At 45.4% G+C, this 15,394-nt stretch overlaps 1 protein-coding gene across 1 annotated transcript in view; it reads right to left on the bottom strand.

Moving 5' to 3' along the window:
• ACAD11 (acyl-CoA dehydrogenase family member 11) overlaps positions 1 to 15,394 on the bottom strand; it is a 728,164-nt gene that overhangs the window by 124,112 nt on the left and 588,658 nt on the right. Inside the window, exon 14 of the mRNA XM_069648691.1 lies at positions 1,074 to 1,140. Coding sequence (XP_069504792.1) covers positions 1,074 to 1,140 — 67 coding nt within the window. The remainder of the gene's footprint in view (positions 1 to 1,073; positions 1,141 to 15,394) is intronic.

The raw sequence follows: 15,394 nt of genomic DNA, 5'->3' as shown, positions 1-15,394 counted from the left end.
CGATGAAAAAATGAAAATCCTGATCATAGGCCCCCATTGACACCTGCCCTATCCTGGTCTCTATCTCTGTCAAAAGACCTGCCGTTTACTTGGACGCTAGCCTCAGCATTACAAGTCAACACAATCACATATTCAAACTACTGATAGCCGCTAAGCACCTCCTCTCCCAAGAGGATTGCTTGACCTTTGCCAGAGCGGTTATTGGCTCCCGGCTAGATTACTTAACTCCCTCTTTGCCAGCACTTCAGAACACATCATCATGAAACTCCAGTCCATCCAGAATAATGCTATCCGAGCAGCTCGGGGTTTAGCGAAAAGGGATCATGCCTCATCCTACAGATAAGCAGCACACTGGCTACCTATCGAAGATAGAATCAACTTCAAAATTCTATCCCTAACACACCGTTGTCTTACCAACATAACACCTATCTACCACTCTCAACCGATTACCAAGACCAAGTCTGCCATGACCAAGTCCGCCAGACCCACAAGATCACCCTAGTGCAACCTTCTGGTCACTCCGTGTTTCAAACGCAGCAGAGTAGGAGGCGCCAGCTTCCCGTTCACTACTGCTCGCCTCTGGTACAACCTTCCCTCCCGCTTGCGGGGTGAGCCTCGCTACTGGCCTTTCAGGAAACAACTAAAAACGTGTCTCTTTAACTGAAGCCAACCCATAATTCTGACTTGTTGCTCCTCGAGGTGCCCCTCATGAACTTGGTACTGAAATGCTCTGCTTCCTCATACACTTCACATCCCTATCCCCTTTTCCCCACCAAGCGCTGTTGCTTGATTCCTGTTTGGTTTTGTGCGTGCTATAAATGTAAAAATAAATAAACAAACACAATGCTCAGTGTCTCCCTGTACCAACATCCCACCTTCATAATGCAATGCTCGTTCCAAGGATCAACATGCTTTCTGCAACAGTTTTCCTTTGTTTTGAAGGTGTTTTGCCATAATATAATGGTTTTGCTACATTGGGGGAACAGGGTAGCGGGTTGTAAGAGGTGCTACCATCTCTACAGATGTCCATTTTCTGTATCTGTAAAAAGCGTTGCAGGTTCCCTTAATCTTACTTGGATGAAGAGTCATTTCCTGTTCGGCCCATAACGATGGCTATTTTGCAATCTGCATTTCCAGCACCTGAAAAATAAAACAGTATGTTGGGAAAACGGAATTCACAATAACTGGTGTTTCTCTGTGCTTCGAGTAACAAATTCTCTTGAAAAAAAAAAACGGAGGCATGTTAAACGTTACCAGGCCACGCAAAGCAGCATGAATTCCCCTAAAAGAGTTTCCATGGAATATTACATAGCCCAATATCATACAAACACCGTGTACCACAAAAACTGTTAACAGTTCACAAATAAAGTACACACTGCAAGGCATCATCAGTATTTGAAAATGAAGAAATACCAATGAAGTACGCACTTGTAAAGACATTGTAATGAAGTAAAATTGAGAATTACCTTATTTGTAATATTAAAGGGAACATCTGTCACAGTGGAAATATATCACATTATTCGTTATTTTCTTTAAATTTAAATACATGTAACAGCAAAGAAAATGTAAGAAGTTTTGGCAGTTTACAAAAGATAAAACTTGTGCATTCGTCGGACGCCTGGGGGATTTTTTCTCAGATAGTGTATGGTTTTCCGGAAGGCACTTAACTACTGGCTCTTACAGTCTACATCTTGACTGACCTAGTCCACCTCCTGGGTGAACTACCGCGCCCTGCCAGGCAGGTGAGGGCACTGATGAGTCACAACACGAAACAATACGGTGGTTCGTAGCACACACCGAAAGGATTCCAGTCAATCAGTATGATACGATCTGCATATTCTCATCGCAACTAGATATCAGCCATTACTCTCTGGTACGTATACCAATCCATCTCAATGGAACATAGCTGTATCTTCAGGGCACAGCAACCCGTCTGCATACATCTACAATAATTCACTACTACTCTATCTCATTATGCATATCACCTCTGCCACTAGAATACAGCTGAGTCCCATGAAAAGAATTCGGTCCAGCTGGGCACATAATCAGTCTCCTTGACTGGCATACTCTCCCGACAGACTTTCGCAGCACCCATCCACTAGCCAGATCTCCATGGGTTGCTAACAGGGACTTTGCCGCGCCTACCTACCTCGTACTGGCTAAAATGCGCGCACACATTCTAAAATCCTCTTCAATTCTCATACCTCGGAATTCGGTCCTCCAAGTGCCTCCACCCACAGCGCTTTGAGCCCATACCAATGGCAATAGGTGCTTTACAAATGCCATATAACATAACATATAATGTTTCATGTTGGACTAAACCCAGATGAGTGGGGGATTTACCAGGCCAGATAATGCCTGCTCCAGTTACAAGGGCGAGCAAAGCAATGGCTTTAAGAGAAGACCTTTAAGGGAAGACCGGGCATTACCTGTCCCAGTAATCCCACCACCCCCAACCGGAGGTGTGGTTGCTGTTTCTTGACTTGAAAAAACTACAAACCAAGATGGCTGCCATTTCTGGTCTCCCTTTCGGTGGTGGCTTTTACCACAAGGATGTGCCGGGAACACACATACCTTCGTCCCAGTAGGGAAAATGACAGCTTCCTGCTTCCGAGGAGACTCAGAGTGGGGTCTTTACCATGAGGCTAGACCACGTCCCAAACTTCATGATTGGCTGTGCGGAACGCCCCCCCGGCAGGGTGCCAATGGGTCTGATTATTGTTTAACATATTAACTTTGCAAAGACTTATTTGCATTAATTTGGGGTGTAATGTATTTCACCTAGAAACATTTACATAGGCAAATTAAAGACAAAATGGTAGTCCTGAGTCAGGACCCGCACAGTAAGGGATATTTAGTGATCGTTTGACCAGTGGGTGATAATAAAATGATAGAACACAAACCAGGGACACTACAGAAAGGATACAAGACAGTCGTCAAGAGGGCCGGTTATGTACCTGGTAACTGTACAAAGCAGAAGGAAGCATGGTGCTAGGAGGTAAGGGAGGTGGAGGATGAGGGGGCAAGTAAGAGGGTGCTCCTTCAAGGTTGGGGAGTTGGAGCTTTAGAGAGTATTTTAAGGAGTGTATGGCAGTTGCGCTTCTGATGTGGGGAGGAGGGAGGTTGCAGGGAAAAGGGGCAAGGAGGGAGCAAAAGAAGACGCAAGCAAGGCAGTCGGGGCAAAGAGGTAAGTGAAAGTGCAAGAACGGAAGGCACCCGAGGGAGTGTGTCTGCTGTAAATGTCTGCTAAATAGGCAGGTTGAGACGCTGTGCAGGGATTTGAACACCTGTGGAAGAAACTTAAAGGCAACAGTGTTTCATGAAAAATCATCCGGCATCTAGGCAGTGTTTAGAGTTAGGGAGAAGCGAGGGAGATTATAGAGAGTATCTGTGGCAAGCTGAGCACTTAGTCAAGCGGTAAGAAGGACCCGAGGGGCAGCAGTAGGAAGAGGCTGCTACAGTAGTGACTGATTACCAGTGCTAGAAATAAGGGTTTTTGGGGCTATGTAAGTTAGGAGCAGGTGAATTTTCCTTACATTACAAAGTTCAATCCTGGCTGCTGTCAGAGTAGAAGTGATAATGTGTTGAAAGTAAAGATTACTGCCAAAATGGACCCATGGTTTTGTGTCTTTGGAGATGGAGAGAGTAGGTCGGGTGGGTATGAGATAAGTTTGGGATGCCTGCGGGCTATCAGCGCGTTATAAACAAACACATATACATATACATATAAGAGGTGGGGCATTGATGGCAGAAAGATGACTTCAGTGTTGAAGGAGTTTGGTATGTAACAACGAAGTGGCATCCAGCGACAGATACCAGATAGGCAGTCAGATATGGTGACAGAGAGTTCAGGAGTAAAGGTAGGGAAGTAGAAGATGATTTGTGGAAAGTGGAGGAGATGAGTCGTCCTAAGAGGAGGTCAAAAAGGTGAATGAAAGGGGGACATAGACAGAGATTTGAGCAATGCGACTGGCTGAGGGGTAGATTCAGAGATGTTCGCATTCTATGAGATAGAGAAGGACCATTATAAGAGATAAGAGGCAAGTAATTCAAGAGTGGTTCCCATGATGCCAGTGTTAACGAGAGTCAGAAGGAGAGAGAAATCCTCGACTGTGTCGATGGGAATCGAGAGGTCAATAAAGATGAGTATGGAGGATGGCTTACAGTGGAGTGCAGGGCTAAGAAAGTTAGAGACTATTATATCCTGAAGTCACACGCAATGATGACAGTAGCCACTTCATGTACGGCTGTTTATTTAAGTACAGCAAACTTTGTCACAGCATGCAGCAAGCAAGTTCAGTTATTAAGTTCAATAGCAGACATCCTTACTCCAGCAGGCCTCTCTCACTCCTGTGGCCATCAGAAGAGCTCCATGATGTCAGAGATTCTATACCATTCCATTCTAAAATGGCCGTCTTTCCTCAGAGATTATCAAAACATAACAGACATGGGAAGGAACGCATTTGGTAGAACTACGCCACGAAACCCAGATTGGTGAGTGTCATGGAGTTCAGTGAAGTCAAGGTAAAATGAGATCCTATTGAAGAAATATTGTTCAATGATTCTAAGTAGTGAGGGAGAAGAGATATAGGTCGGCAGTTGGCAGGTTAGGGTTGCTGAAGTCAGCTGAGAGCTTATTTTGTGATGGTAAGGTTAATGCTAACTTATTGCAGGCTGGAAAGATTTAGAAGGAAAGATAGGCTAAACAGGAGGGAGAGATGGGAATAGTTGGGGTGGTGAGTGGAGAGCTGATGTCATCAGTGAAGTCATTTGTGAGGTCATCATTGTGGTCATAGTAGCACAACAAGAGCATTCCCATCAGAACTAGTTCTATGTAATGATTAGTCACAAACACTTTTTGCATGAAACATGCACGGCAGGAGTAAATACTCACAATGATTAAACATTCAAACTCTTGGCTAAGTGGTCATAGGCTATGCAACAGGGGACGCAAAGTTAAGGTGGCTTTAGCAGAATTTCCAGGGGTTTGTTGCGTTATGGTTTTTACCCTAACTAATCCAATTGTTTTTTTCATTGGATTGCAAGAGTTTTGTCATTCCATAGATTTTTTCTGCACCACTGGCCATGGCCAGTAGGCAAGGCCAAATATTTAAGAACACTACCAGACCACTAGCCATTCGGCAATGGCCAGTGGGACCGGCGTGGACTTTATCACAGTCGATTTTAGAACACTACCAGACCACTAACCATGGCCTTTGGCCATAGCCAGTGGGCACAGCCTCTGGCCGTGTCCACTGTATTTTTAAATCACTCCCAGACCACTAGCCATGTTCTTTGGACACACCTTTAGAACACTACCAGACCACTAGCCATGGCCTCCGGCCGTGCCCACTGTGGTTTTTAAATCACTTCCAGACCACTAGCCATGGCCTTCAGCCTTGGCCAGTGGGCACATCCTTTGGCTGCTGTGCTCAATTTCCATTTTAGGACACTGCTAGCCATGACCTTCGGCTGTGCCCACTCTATATTTCAAAACACTTGTGCATTCTCGTTGCTCTCATCTATAATACTACATCCCCCATAATGCCATTTTCTATGGCATTGTGAATCCCATCTCTTCTAATAAATATGTTGGGACTTTGCAACGGGAACGTACAGAGTTAAGCCGGTCTCGAGTTCCCCAATGTGTTGAATTTCAGGGGTTTCGTTGCAATACGTTTCTTACCTTAACTGATCATTACCAAAAGCTGTTTCATTGAATTTCAACGGTTTTGTTATTCCATAGATTTTTTCCGCACCACTGGCCATGGCCTTCAGCCATGCCCACTGTACATTTTAAAACACTACCAGACCACCAGCCATGGCTTTCGACCATGGCCTGTGGACACGGCCTTTGGCTGTACCCACTGTATATTTTAAAACACTTGCAACCCATCACTCAAAGACTTCATTTATTTTACCTGTTTTGACAGTGATATTGTTTTGTATAAAAGATGGCAGGGTTTGAGAACCCACAATTTTGTTTAGGTACTGCACAGTGAGATTTAATTATTTGTCAAGGATCACACACTTTGGTTAAGCAGAGTGCTCCAAGCCCCTTGATTTAGGACCGGTCCCTTGGTGACTGTTGTGATACATCACACAACCCCAACAGACCACATTTGAGCAGCACGGAAAAGGGAAAGAAATTACCGGCTGTAGGAATAACATATGCCCAGGTACTTTGCCCCCAAAGTGAAAAGCTGGCACCCATGAATATACACACAGTAAGTGAACATATATGTTAAACAAATACAGTTTGATTGACCTTCCACTTAGAAAAAAAGAGCGTGAGACAAAATAGCATTGGACATTGAAAAAAAGCAATGAATACCAGAAAAATCACGTGAGAGAGGAAATGTTCCAATAAATATGCTGGCAAAGTATAAAAGGTGTTCATCTTTTAAACCCAGCAATCTGTAGTGAAATATTGCCTGGAAAACAAAATCCCAATACGTGACAAGTGCTTGCGGTCTTGTGGGAAATATCTGCACTGGGAACATGACAACTTGAGTAAAACCCTGGAACCATTGCTTGCCAACCTTAAAAAACAAGGGGTTGCGTCCGCCCTCCCAAAAACATTATGCTGTCCACCCACATGTATCCTTTACTTGTACCCTGAAAAGCTGCTACAATCAGGGGACAATACCTGCACCAGTGTACAGGATAAAGGATCACAACCTCTCTTGCCACATCGTAGGCAAATACTCATGACTTACTTGCCTTCTCACCATTCCCCCTTCTCACCCACATATCTGGTTTCAACAATACTCAACTTTATAATGATAACTTGAAATGTACACATACCATAGTGTCATGCAAATATATAGATCCTTATGGAACTATGTTAGCGAAAAGTGCCCAATTGTGGCATTATCCCCTCCTCCAAAGGTTATTCTGGTTTGCCTCACACGTGCAAGCTCGATTTGCAATTCTCCATGTATTAGCAGCTCCTTAGCCAGAGTTAACTGCTCTTTTCATGTGGGCCTCATGGCAGCTTGACCTCTATAGTGCAATACTTTCATGGACTGACAGTAGCATGGTTTTAAAAAAAGAAATGCGGATGCCATGTGTTTGCTTAGTGTGTTATGAGATATGTAAAACAAAGAAAACACATGGCAACCCGTGGACTGGCTCCCATCCGTGCAGTACCCAGGTCCGAAACTGCTTAGCTTTAAAGCGAGGAGGGATCGGCCCCCTCAGGCCATGTCACTCTAAGGGGTCTTGTAATTTGTGCTAATTTATTAGGCAACATGACCAGAGGGGTCCGGCCCCTTCCTCGCTTTGAAGCTAAGCAGGGACAGTCCCAGTTACTGCTTGGATGGGAGTCCCCGATGCCTACGGCCATGGCCAGTGATTTTTCACCCCCGATGTCACTGTACAAATATAGATAAATTTTTTGTTGCACTTTTATTCTATAACTATTTGTATGAACTACACATATCCTTGGTTATTATTTTGTAGTCTTTATTCCTGTGGTTATTGGGAAAAATAGCAAAACCCAAAAATGCTTCCCTGCCCTCCCAGTCTCTCACCAAGTGCCCCCTTCATGTGTGCCTGCTCCCACGACTCCCCCGATAGCCTCCTCATCTCTCCTGCCCTCACCTATTCCCGCACAGCACTCATTTATGTGATGCAGTTTACACCGACATGTCGGCTAGTGGGACATTGTTGTTAATAAGTGTAAATAGGAGATAAGTAGCGCATGGAACAAAGCACACCATTGTTATTAGTAGTAATGACTCACACCTGAGGGAGACTGAGAGGCATAAAAGACCCCCTCAGGTGCAGGCCATAGAGGAGAGCAGTAGTAGAAGGTGGAGTCGTTGCAATACCTCCACGTGGCAGCAGAAGCATAGCAGAGACGCTGGGACCATCGTGGTGCAACCAATGGATGTCGGTCCTAGGAGGGTCTTTGCAGTTCCAGACTTGTGAATGCAGAGGTAGCGCAGCGGGAACAGTTGGAGTTGATGGCTTTCCCCCGGAGGACCATATCTGCAGAGGATGCGCAGCAGAGAGCGCAGCATTTGAAAGCCTTTTCCCATTGTCAGTTAGGCTCCGGTGTCAGATGAGTACTGGTGAGCCATGGGAGCATGGAGAGCTCCTCTAGTGACTGGCACGAGTCGCAGGAAGCCGGGAAGCGGAGGATTCCAGACCACGAGGAAAAGCAGCAACAGAGGACCTAGAGTCAGCGAGGTGAACGGACTTGCATGCCAGACCCGGAGAGTTAACTAAGAGATTGTGACCTCAGAGTGCTCAGTAACCGCTCGCTTGCCTAGACTGGGTGCCTAAAACTTAGAAGTAATTCCAGAAGAGTAAAATTCAAATGGAAACATAATTTTGAATGCTAAACTGAACTAAAGCAGAATTACATTATTTCATAAAGCAAGCGGACTGTAAAAAGAGCAAGTGGAATAATAAGAACATAATCACCAGACCAGAAGGGTGTAATTGTATGCATGTGGGTTTGATTAGAGACCAACAACAGGTGAGGGCCATGAGGTGGGAAACTAATTTAAACAACCATTGGCAAAGACAAAAGAGAACTATAACCAGGTAAGTGAGAGAGAACAACCATTGCCAAAATCAAGAAGGGGCAAAGTCTCAATGGTTGTAAAAGCGATGGCCCAAACAGAAAGAGGTTCAGAAAAGTAATTGGCTTAAACCAACATAACCAAAGCCACAAAGGTGTAAGAGAGAACAAATCATTTTCATCATTTGATCAAAGCAAAAGTGGGGAAATAAGAGTGGCAGGAAGGCTGTCCTTCTGATAGAAGGCAATCAGAGGGAGTGGAGCATAACCTGCATTGTGTGCGGCAATCACAAAGGTGTAACAAACAGCACCAGTGTGGTTCTTGTTTTCCCTGAACAAATGTTTAACATGATGTTGTGAAGCAAGAGGCATTACTAATTTGTTGTAGGTCAACCTTTACAACAGAAGTACTTGCAGCTAGTTGTTTATTTTTGCCTGGCAGGAGAGAACACCAAGTCAGAAGACTTTGAAGTAGCTTTCTCTGTTCTGGCAGGAGAGTACAACACAGTAGAGGACTTTGTGGTAGTAGGCCTGGCAGCAGAGTACACTAAGTGGTAGTCACTGAAGTACGGTCGTCTAAAAGAAAACTACAAAAGATATTTGTTTGAGTTGGTGATAAATCATCCTGACATTACTGACGCAAGTTGTGTGAACGAGTGCAGAATCATATACAATTGCTGAAAGAAGTGTTTATGAACTATTGCAGAAATATTCTCACGAGAGGAAAGTATTCTAAGTTCTTTGTCACAAGTGAATGGAGGAAGAACCACTGGTGAACTACCAAACAGAAATGTGTTGGAACTGTTGTTGTCAAGTTGAAACAAACAAAACTATATTGGAACTTTTGTTGTCAAACTGGAACTCAAGGATCTGAATTGAAAATCTGTTCCAAGACCGGATTTCCTCATCTTTTTGGAACTGTTAAACAAAATTCTGCTTGAATCTGGGGAAAGGGAACTCACTCAGATTAAAAGGAGAGGCGAATATCTGATTGTGTATCTAACTGTTATAGTTTGCCTTGCCATATATTACCTTATTGAGTTGTTGTATCTACAAGCGTGAGGGACAAAAACCTTTTGTTGGAGTGTTACCTTTAGTTTATTTTAGGCAGGGAAATCCTCATCAGGGTAGGAATTAGTGAGGTGTTTATCCAACCTTTTGAGTTAATAAAATGCAATCTTTTGAAAAATCTTCACAAAGTTGTCCGCCTCACATTTCTGACTGACTCACAGCCCCGACTGTGCAGGTGAACTACCCTGAACGCAAGAGGAATGTAATTGGGAAGAGCTAAAAAGTGGCGATGCTAAAACTGGTTGTCTGGATTACAGTAAGATCTCCCTGTCTGACCCAGCTTCCTCTCACATAAATTGGAATTTAATTTAAAAGTTATCCCATGGCATTTAACCCTTAGAATGCACTTTACCTTGTTTAGACCTGCGTCTTGCTGTTGTGAAGAGGCTGGGGTTTGCTGCTGGTAAAGGAAAATGGGCGTGCAGTTGCCATGGAGGACTGCATTCTACATACTACTCTGATGAAATGTAGTCATTCTTCACCAATTAAATCAGTAACTTTCTGTAACTTCAGAACTTCAAATGGGTCAATATCACAAATTAATAAATAAAAGGTTATAAAAAGGTCCACAGATATTTGTTTCATCCATATTTGCTTTCATCCATATTGGCTTCGGGCCCAACTCACTTGATATTAATGCCTGAAAACTATCAGACGGGATGGTACACTTGTGAACCCTCCCGTTGGCACTTGCCTCCCTCAACCTCCTAGTGTTCCCGGGAACATAAATCACCCTAGTGTGAGTTGACTCCCCTATACCAGTATTCCTTCTCCCCACCTTCCTTAGCCTTTGCTCTTTCTCCTTTCCCAGACACCCTTCTCTTTACCACTTTAATCTCCCTTTTGCACATTCTGCACTAAAGTTTGAATGAGTGACATTTTATAATTCACCAATGAAAAGTTAACAAAATAAAGGATCTGTGATAAAGATGCATGATACATGCACACACTAGCGCTTGGCACATCCTACTGTGGAGGCTTCTTGCAAAGGAGTGTGGGTTGACACTCTTGCATATCCAAACACGCAACAGTGGGAAACCATTTTTAAAGAAGTTTCTACTTGCAGCGTAAGAGTCCAAATTCATGGCCTAACACCTTTGGTTGTTCCCTATTTCAGATGCTCCTCGAGACATAATGCAGTAGATAAGTCTTCAGAAAGCTGATTTAAATGGTCATGAATTTTGGATCAAGCTTTGCAAGAATGCAGGCTCTAAACAACTGTGCAAGCTGAATGCTTTCTACTAGAACGTTTACAGCTTGGTATACAAGTACTTACATTTGCTGCAAATGGTGTGCACAGGCCTGTCCAAACTCAAGTTGGGATCCTCAACAGTGCAAAGGGTTATGGAAAACAACATGTTTTCAAAGGAAATCTGTGGAAACCCTTTATCTAAAATGTGATACAGATGTCTGATTGCTCTCCCTCTTGCACTGTGGAGCAAGGCTCAAAAGTGACCTTTAATTGCTGACAATTTCCTTAAACATTACCATCCTTTTAATAATTTCCTGGAGGTTTGTAATGTCTGGTTAAAACAACGCTAAGAGTCTGTTCTTGTCTCTTTGAAGGCCTGTCATGGAGCGGACATGCAAAACACTGCATCCACTGTGCTGGAAATGGGCCAGTCCAATGTTTCCACCGACCAATCTGTGCCAAGGACAGCAGACGGAGGGCGGCAATATTTTCGGAAGGCCGCTGTGTAAACAATCACAGTGAGTCCTACAAGAATACATGCTGTGGGTAGTTAGCACTCCAGAAAGACAGACCTATGAGAAGTACCAAAGTAAATCCTGCCCCGTATGGACACCGATAGGGTGATGGACTGAATGGTGGGTGGCCAGTGATGGTGTATGGGCCAGTAAAGTCTTAATCTAAATTCGGATTATACAGAGGTTGTCAGTGGCAGCAAGACGATCCCCATAGGACATGTGTAACACACCATTAAAATGCCTGGTTTTGCCTTAACCCAGGACTCCAATATAAGCAGCCCCTCCGCTCCCGCTTTAAAGGGAGAGGAGGTCCGCCACCAGGCAAAGCCGGCACTTGGCAAAGGCCTATGGAAAAGGCCTTTGCCTCTCTCTGCAGCTCTCCGCTGCTCAACGGCGCACAAGGCGCCAGCAAGATTTCCAACACACGGTAAGGCCACCAGCCGCAGCATTAGTGCTACATTGCGCTATCTCTACCCCCAACATGGAAGGCCATTTAATGATTCTTTATGTCCCCTGCCCTACCGCCGTAGAAACGCATGACTGCGGTCGCGCACACGTGCACCTGCGCCTACTACCTACTGCCCCAGATTGGCAGACCGCAATTTAAGGATCGGGCTTAGATGCTCACCCTCATCACTCCGCCACCACCTCATCAACTATACTCAACATGTAATCCGGGACATGGAGCCTGGCAACCTAAATACTCAGTCACTGCCTCAAGTCCCACCTAAGATCAGAGACACATGGTCATCCAGTGTTGTCCCTCTGGCAGCACACTCATCAGTCTGTACCACCGTAGCCTGGTCTTTGCCCACTTTTGCTACATTGCCTACTGCACCCGAACCCACTCACTGCTGCTCCCATGGCTCACCATTACGACTTTGCCACCCACCGTGACTATAACAATGCTACTGTCTCTACTCTCACGTTTACTGCGCAGATGCCTAATGATGATGCCACACTGTGTTCATTGTTAGAAGCCCCTGTTGTGCCTATTGCACCCATGCCTAATGTTGATGCCACATGGTGTTCATTGTTGGAAGCCCTTGTTGCGCCTATTGCTCCCATGCCTAATGTTGATGCCACACTGTGTTCATTATTGGACGCCACTGTTGCGCCTATTGGCCCCATTGCAAATGTTGATGCCACATTGTGCTCCATGCCTGAGCCCCTTAGTGCGCCTACTGCGCCCATGCCAAATGTTGATGCCACACTGTGTTCATTATTGGAAGCCCCTGTTGCGCCCATGCCAAATGTTGATGCCACATTGTGCTCCATGCCTGAGCCCCTTAGTGCGCCTACTGCGCCCATGCCAAATGTTGATGCCACACTGTGTTCATTATTGGAAGCCCCTGTTGCGCCTATTGCGCCCATGCCAAATGTTGATGCCACATTGTGCTCCATGAAGGAGGCCTCTGTTGTGACCATGTCCCCATTGTATAATTGTAGTGATATTTCCTCACCTGGACCAGCTACCACGCTAGCCCAGCCTCCTGCATCCACACCCTATATCCTTACCCTTAGCTGTTTTTTGATCAACGCACGTTCAGTACCTGCCTGTGCCCTCGACATTAACAACCTCATCATCAAGGATAACATCGACCTGCTAATAATTACAGAAACCTGGCTTAATGAAAGTGCAGGCCCTGCTCTATCACTTGCCATCCCCTCAGGGTACACCATCTTCAGAAAAGATCGCTCCTCCCAGAGAGGAGGGGGTGTAGCCCTCATTGCCAGGGAAACTTTTGCCATCAGGGAAGTCGAAGGGCAACCTGACTGCAACTGTGGCTACCTCCCACTAAAAATAAGCATTTCCCACAACTGCACCATCACTATGCATATTGTCTACCGACCGCCAGGTCCCATCACCGACTTTCAAGACATCCTCATCCTCTCACTCTCTGACAACATCAAAAAGACACCCCAAGTCATACCATTGGGCGATCTAAACTTGGGTCTCAATGACCCCAAAGACCTCCATGCCAAATCCCTCAAGAAAGCCCTATCCACCCTAGGCTTCTCGCAAACCATCTCTGAACCTACCTACGCCAAAGGGCGTACACTCGATTGGATCAGCCACCACAACTGCTCAATCAAAATCTCTGCCAACACCCCCATCCCATGGTCCAATCATCACTATACTCAATTCATCCTTCACATGAAAAAAGGGCCCACTCGGCCCATCTCCCCCAGTCCAGCAGCCTTCACAAGAAACTCACACTAATTGTCAGATGGAAACATAGCACCGTTTCTTCGTGTCCCTGGTCTACAAGTCCCATTCTCCAAAACCCCAGACACTCTAGCTAACACCTTTAAAGAGATCGTCACCCAAGCAGTTGACGCCATTGCTCCACTCGCCCTAAAAAAAGCCAAAAAAGCCAAACATTCCAACACCTGGCTCTCTAAAGAACTGCTTGACCAATGCTCTCACAAGAGGCGTGCCCTCTCTGCCACATGGAAAGCTAACCCCTCTGAAGCTATCAGGAGGGCCTTCAAAGCCATCTCCATTTCATACAAAGCTAACATCACACTAGCGAAAGCTGCATCATTCAACACAAGGATCAATGATGCTAAATCAGGGTCCAAAGAAATATTCACCATCTTTAGAGAATTGGAAAAACCGTCAACTCCTCCTCCTTCCCTCCTCAAGGACGAAAGCTGGTGTAATAGTATTCAATTCGCTATGCTAGACAAGCTCAACTCTCTTCAAAGTAAAATTTGCGGCCACCACCTCATAGCCAACATGCACAGTAAATCTCCTTCACCCACTAAATCCAAATCCTCACCTCCTTTTGACTTGAAAGACATGACCGAGCTAGAAGTTATCGCCCTGCTCAAATCCATCATACCCTCTCACTGCAAAGGCGATGCCTGCCCTGCTCAACTCATCAAAGACTCGGCACACATCCTAGCTCCCTTCTTAACTGAATTCATCAATTCATCCTTCCAGGCTGGCCACGTTCCAACTGCACTTAAGGAAGCTTGGGTACGCCCACTCCTTAAAAAAACATCCCTGGACCCAACTGTCCCTGGGAACTACAGACCCATCACAACTGTCCCATTCCTGCTCAAAATCTTGGACAAAGCAGCCTACCTGCAAGTCCAAAACTCTTGGAAGATAACCGCCTCCTCGGCCTGCAGCAATTTGGCTTCCGCCCACGACATGGTACCGAAACGGCTCTCCTAGACCTAAAGAATCAAATGGATGATCTGAGAGACAGAGGCAAACCTGCGCTCCTTCTGCTCCTAGACCTATCCGCAGCCTTTGACTTGGTGAACTACAACACTCTATGCCGCCATCTAGCCTCTGAGGCCAACTTCTCCTTCAAAGCATGTGATTGGATAACCTCCTTTCTTCAAGAAAGGGCTATGACAGTCTTCTCTGACTCAGCCTGCGCCACCCCGAGCCAATTCAAATGTGGTGTTCCACAGGGCTCCTGTATCACGCATACGCAATACAACCTCTTCACAAGGCCCGTGTTCAGCATCCTTGATTCCTTGGGCATATCGTATACGAATTATGCTGATGACACTCCGGTCCTCATTCCACTCACTGGTGACTATGAAGCCGATTCGAACACCCTCATCTCTATCTACTCCACTATCCAATATTGGATGGCAGACAACTGGCTCTTCCTCAACAGTGAAAAAACTGAACTTCTGCTCATAGGGTCCCCCACCACTCTGGGCAACCTCGATGAACAGTACATCTCCTTTACCATTGATAACATTCCCATCAAGGTCTCCAACAACGTCAAGACAATTGGAGTCTACCTCGACTCAAATCTGACCATGGATTGGCAGGTTAATGCCATCGCCTCTTCCTCAGCCTGCTATTCCAAAGTTCTCAATGCAGCCAGACCCGTCCTATCACGCCAGAACTGCCTCACCATTGCCAGGGCAATAATTGGGTCGAGGCTGGACTATTGCAATGCCCTCCTCATTGGGACTTCTTGAAAAAATCTGGCCAAACTCCAGCTTGTTCAAAACAACACCCTCAGGGCTGCCACAGGAACCTCACAAAAAGACCACATTTCCCAAGTAATAAGGGAGGTCCACTGGCTCCTGGTCAAAGAGAAAATT

The sequence above is a fragment of the Ambystoma mexicanum genome, chromosome 2q, assembly GCF_040938575.1.
Source record: "Ambystoma mexicanum isolate Mex_15411 chromosome 2q, UKY_AmexF1_1, whole genome shotgun sequence".
Classification (NCBI taxonomy): Eukaryota; Metazoa; Chordata; class Amphibia; order Caudata; family Ambystomatidae; genus Ambystoma; species Ambystoma mexicanum.
Note: the sequence above shows the minus strand (reverse complement) of the source record. Positions and strands in the feature narration are given on the sequence as shown.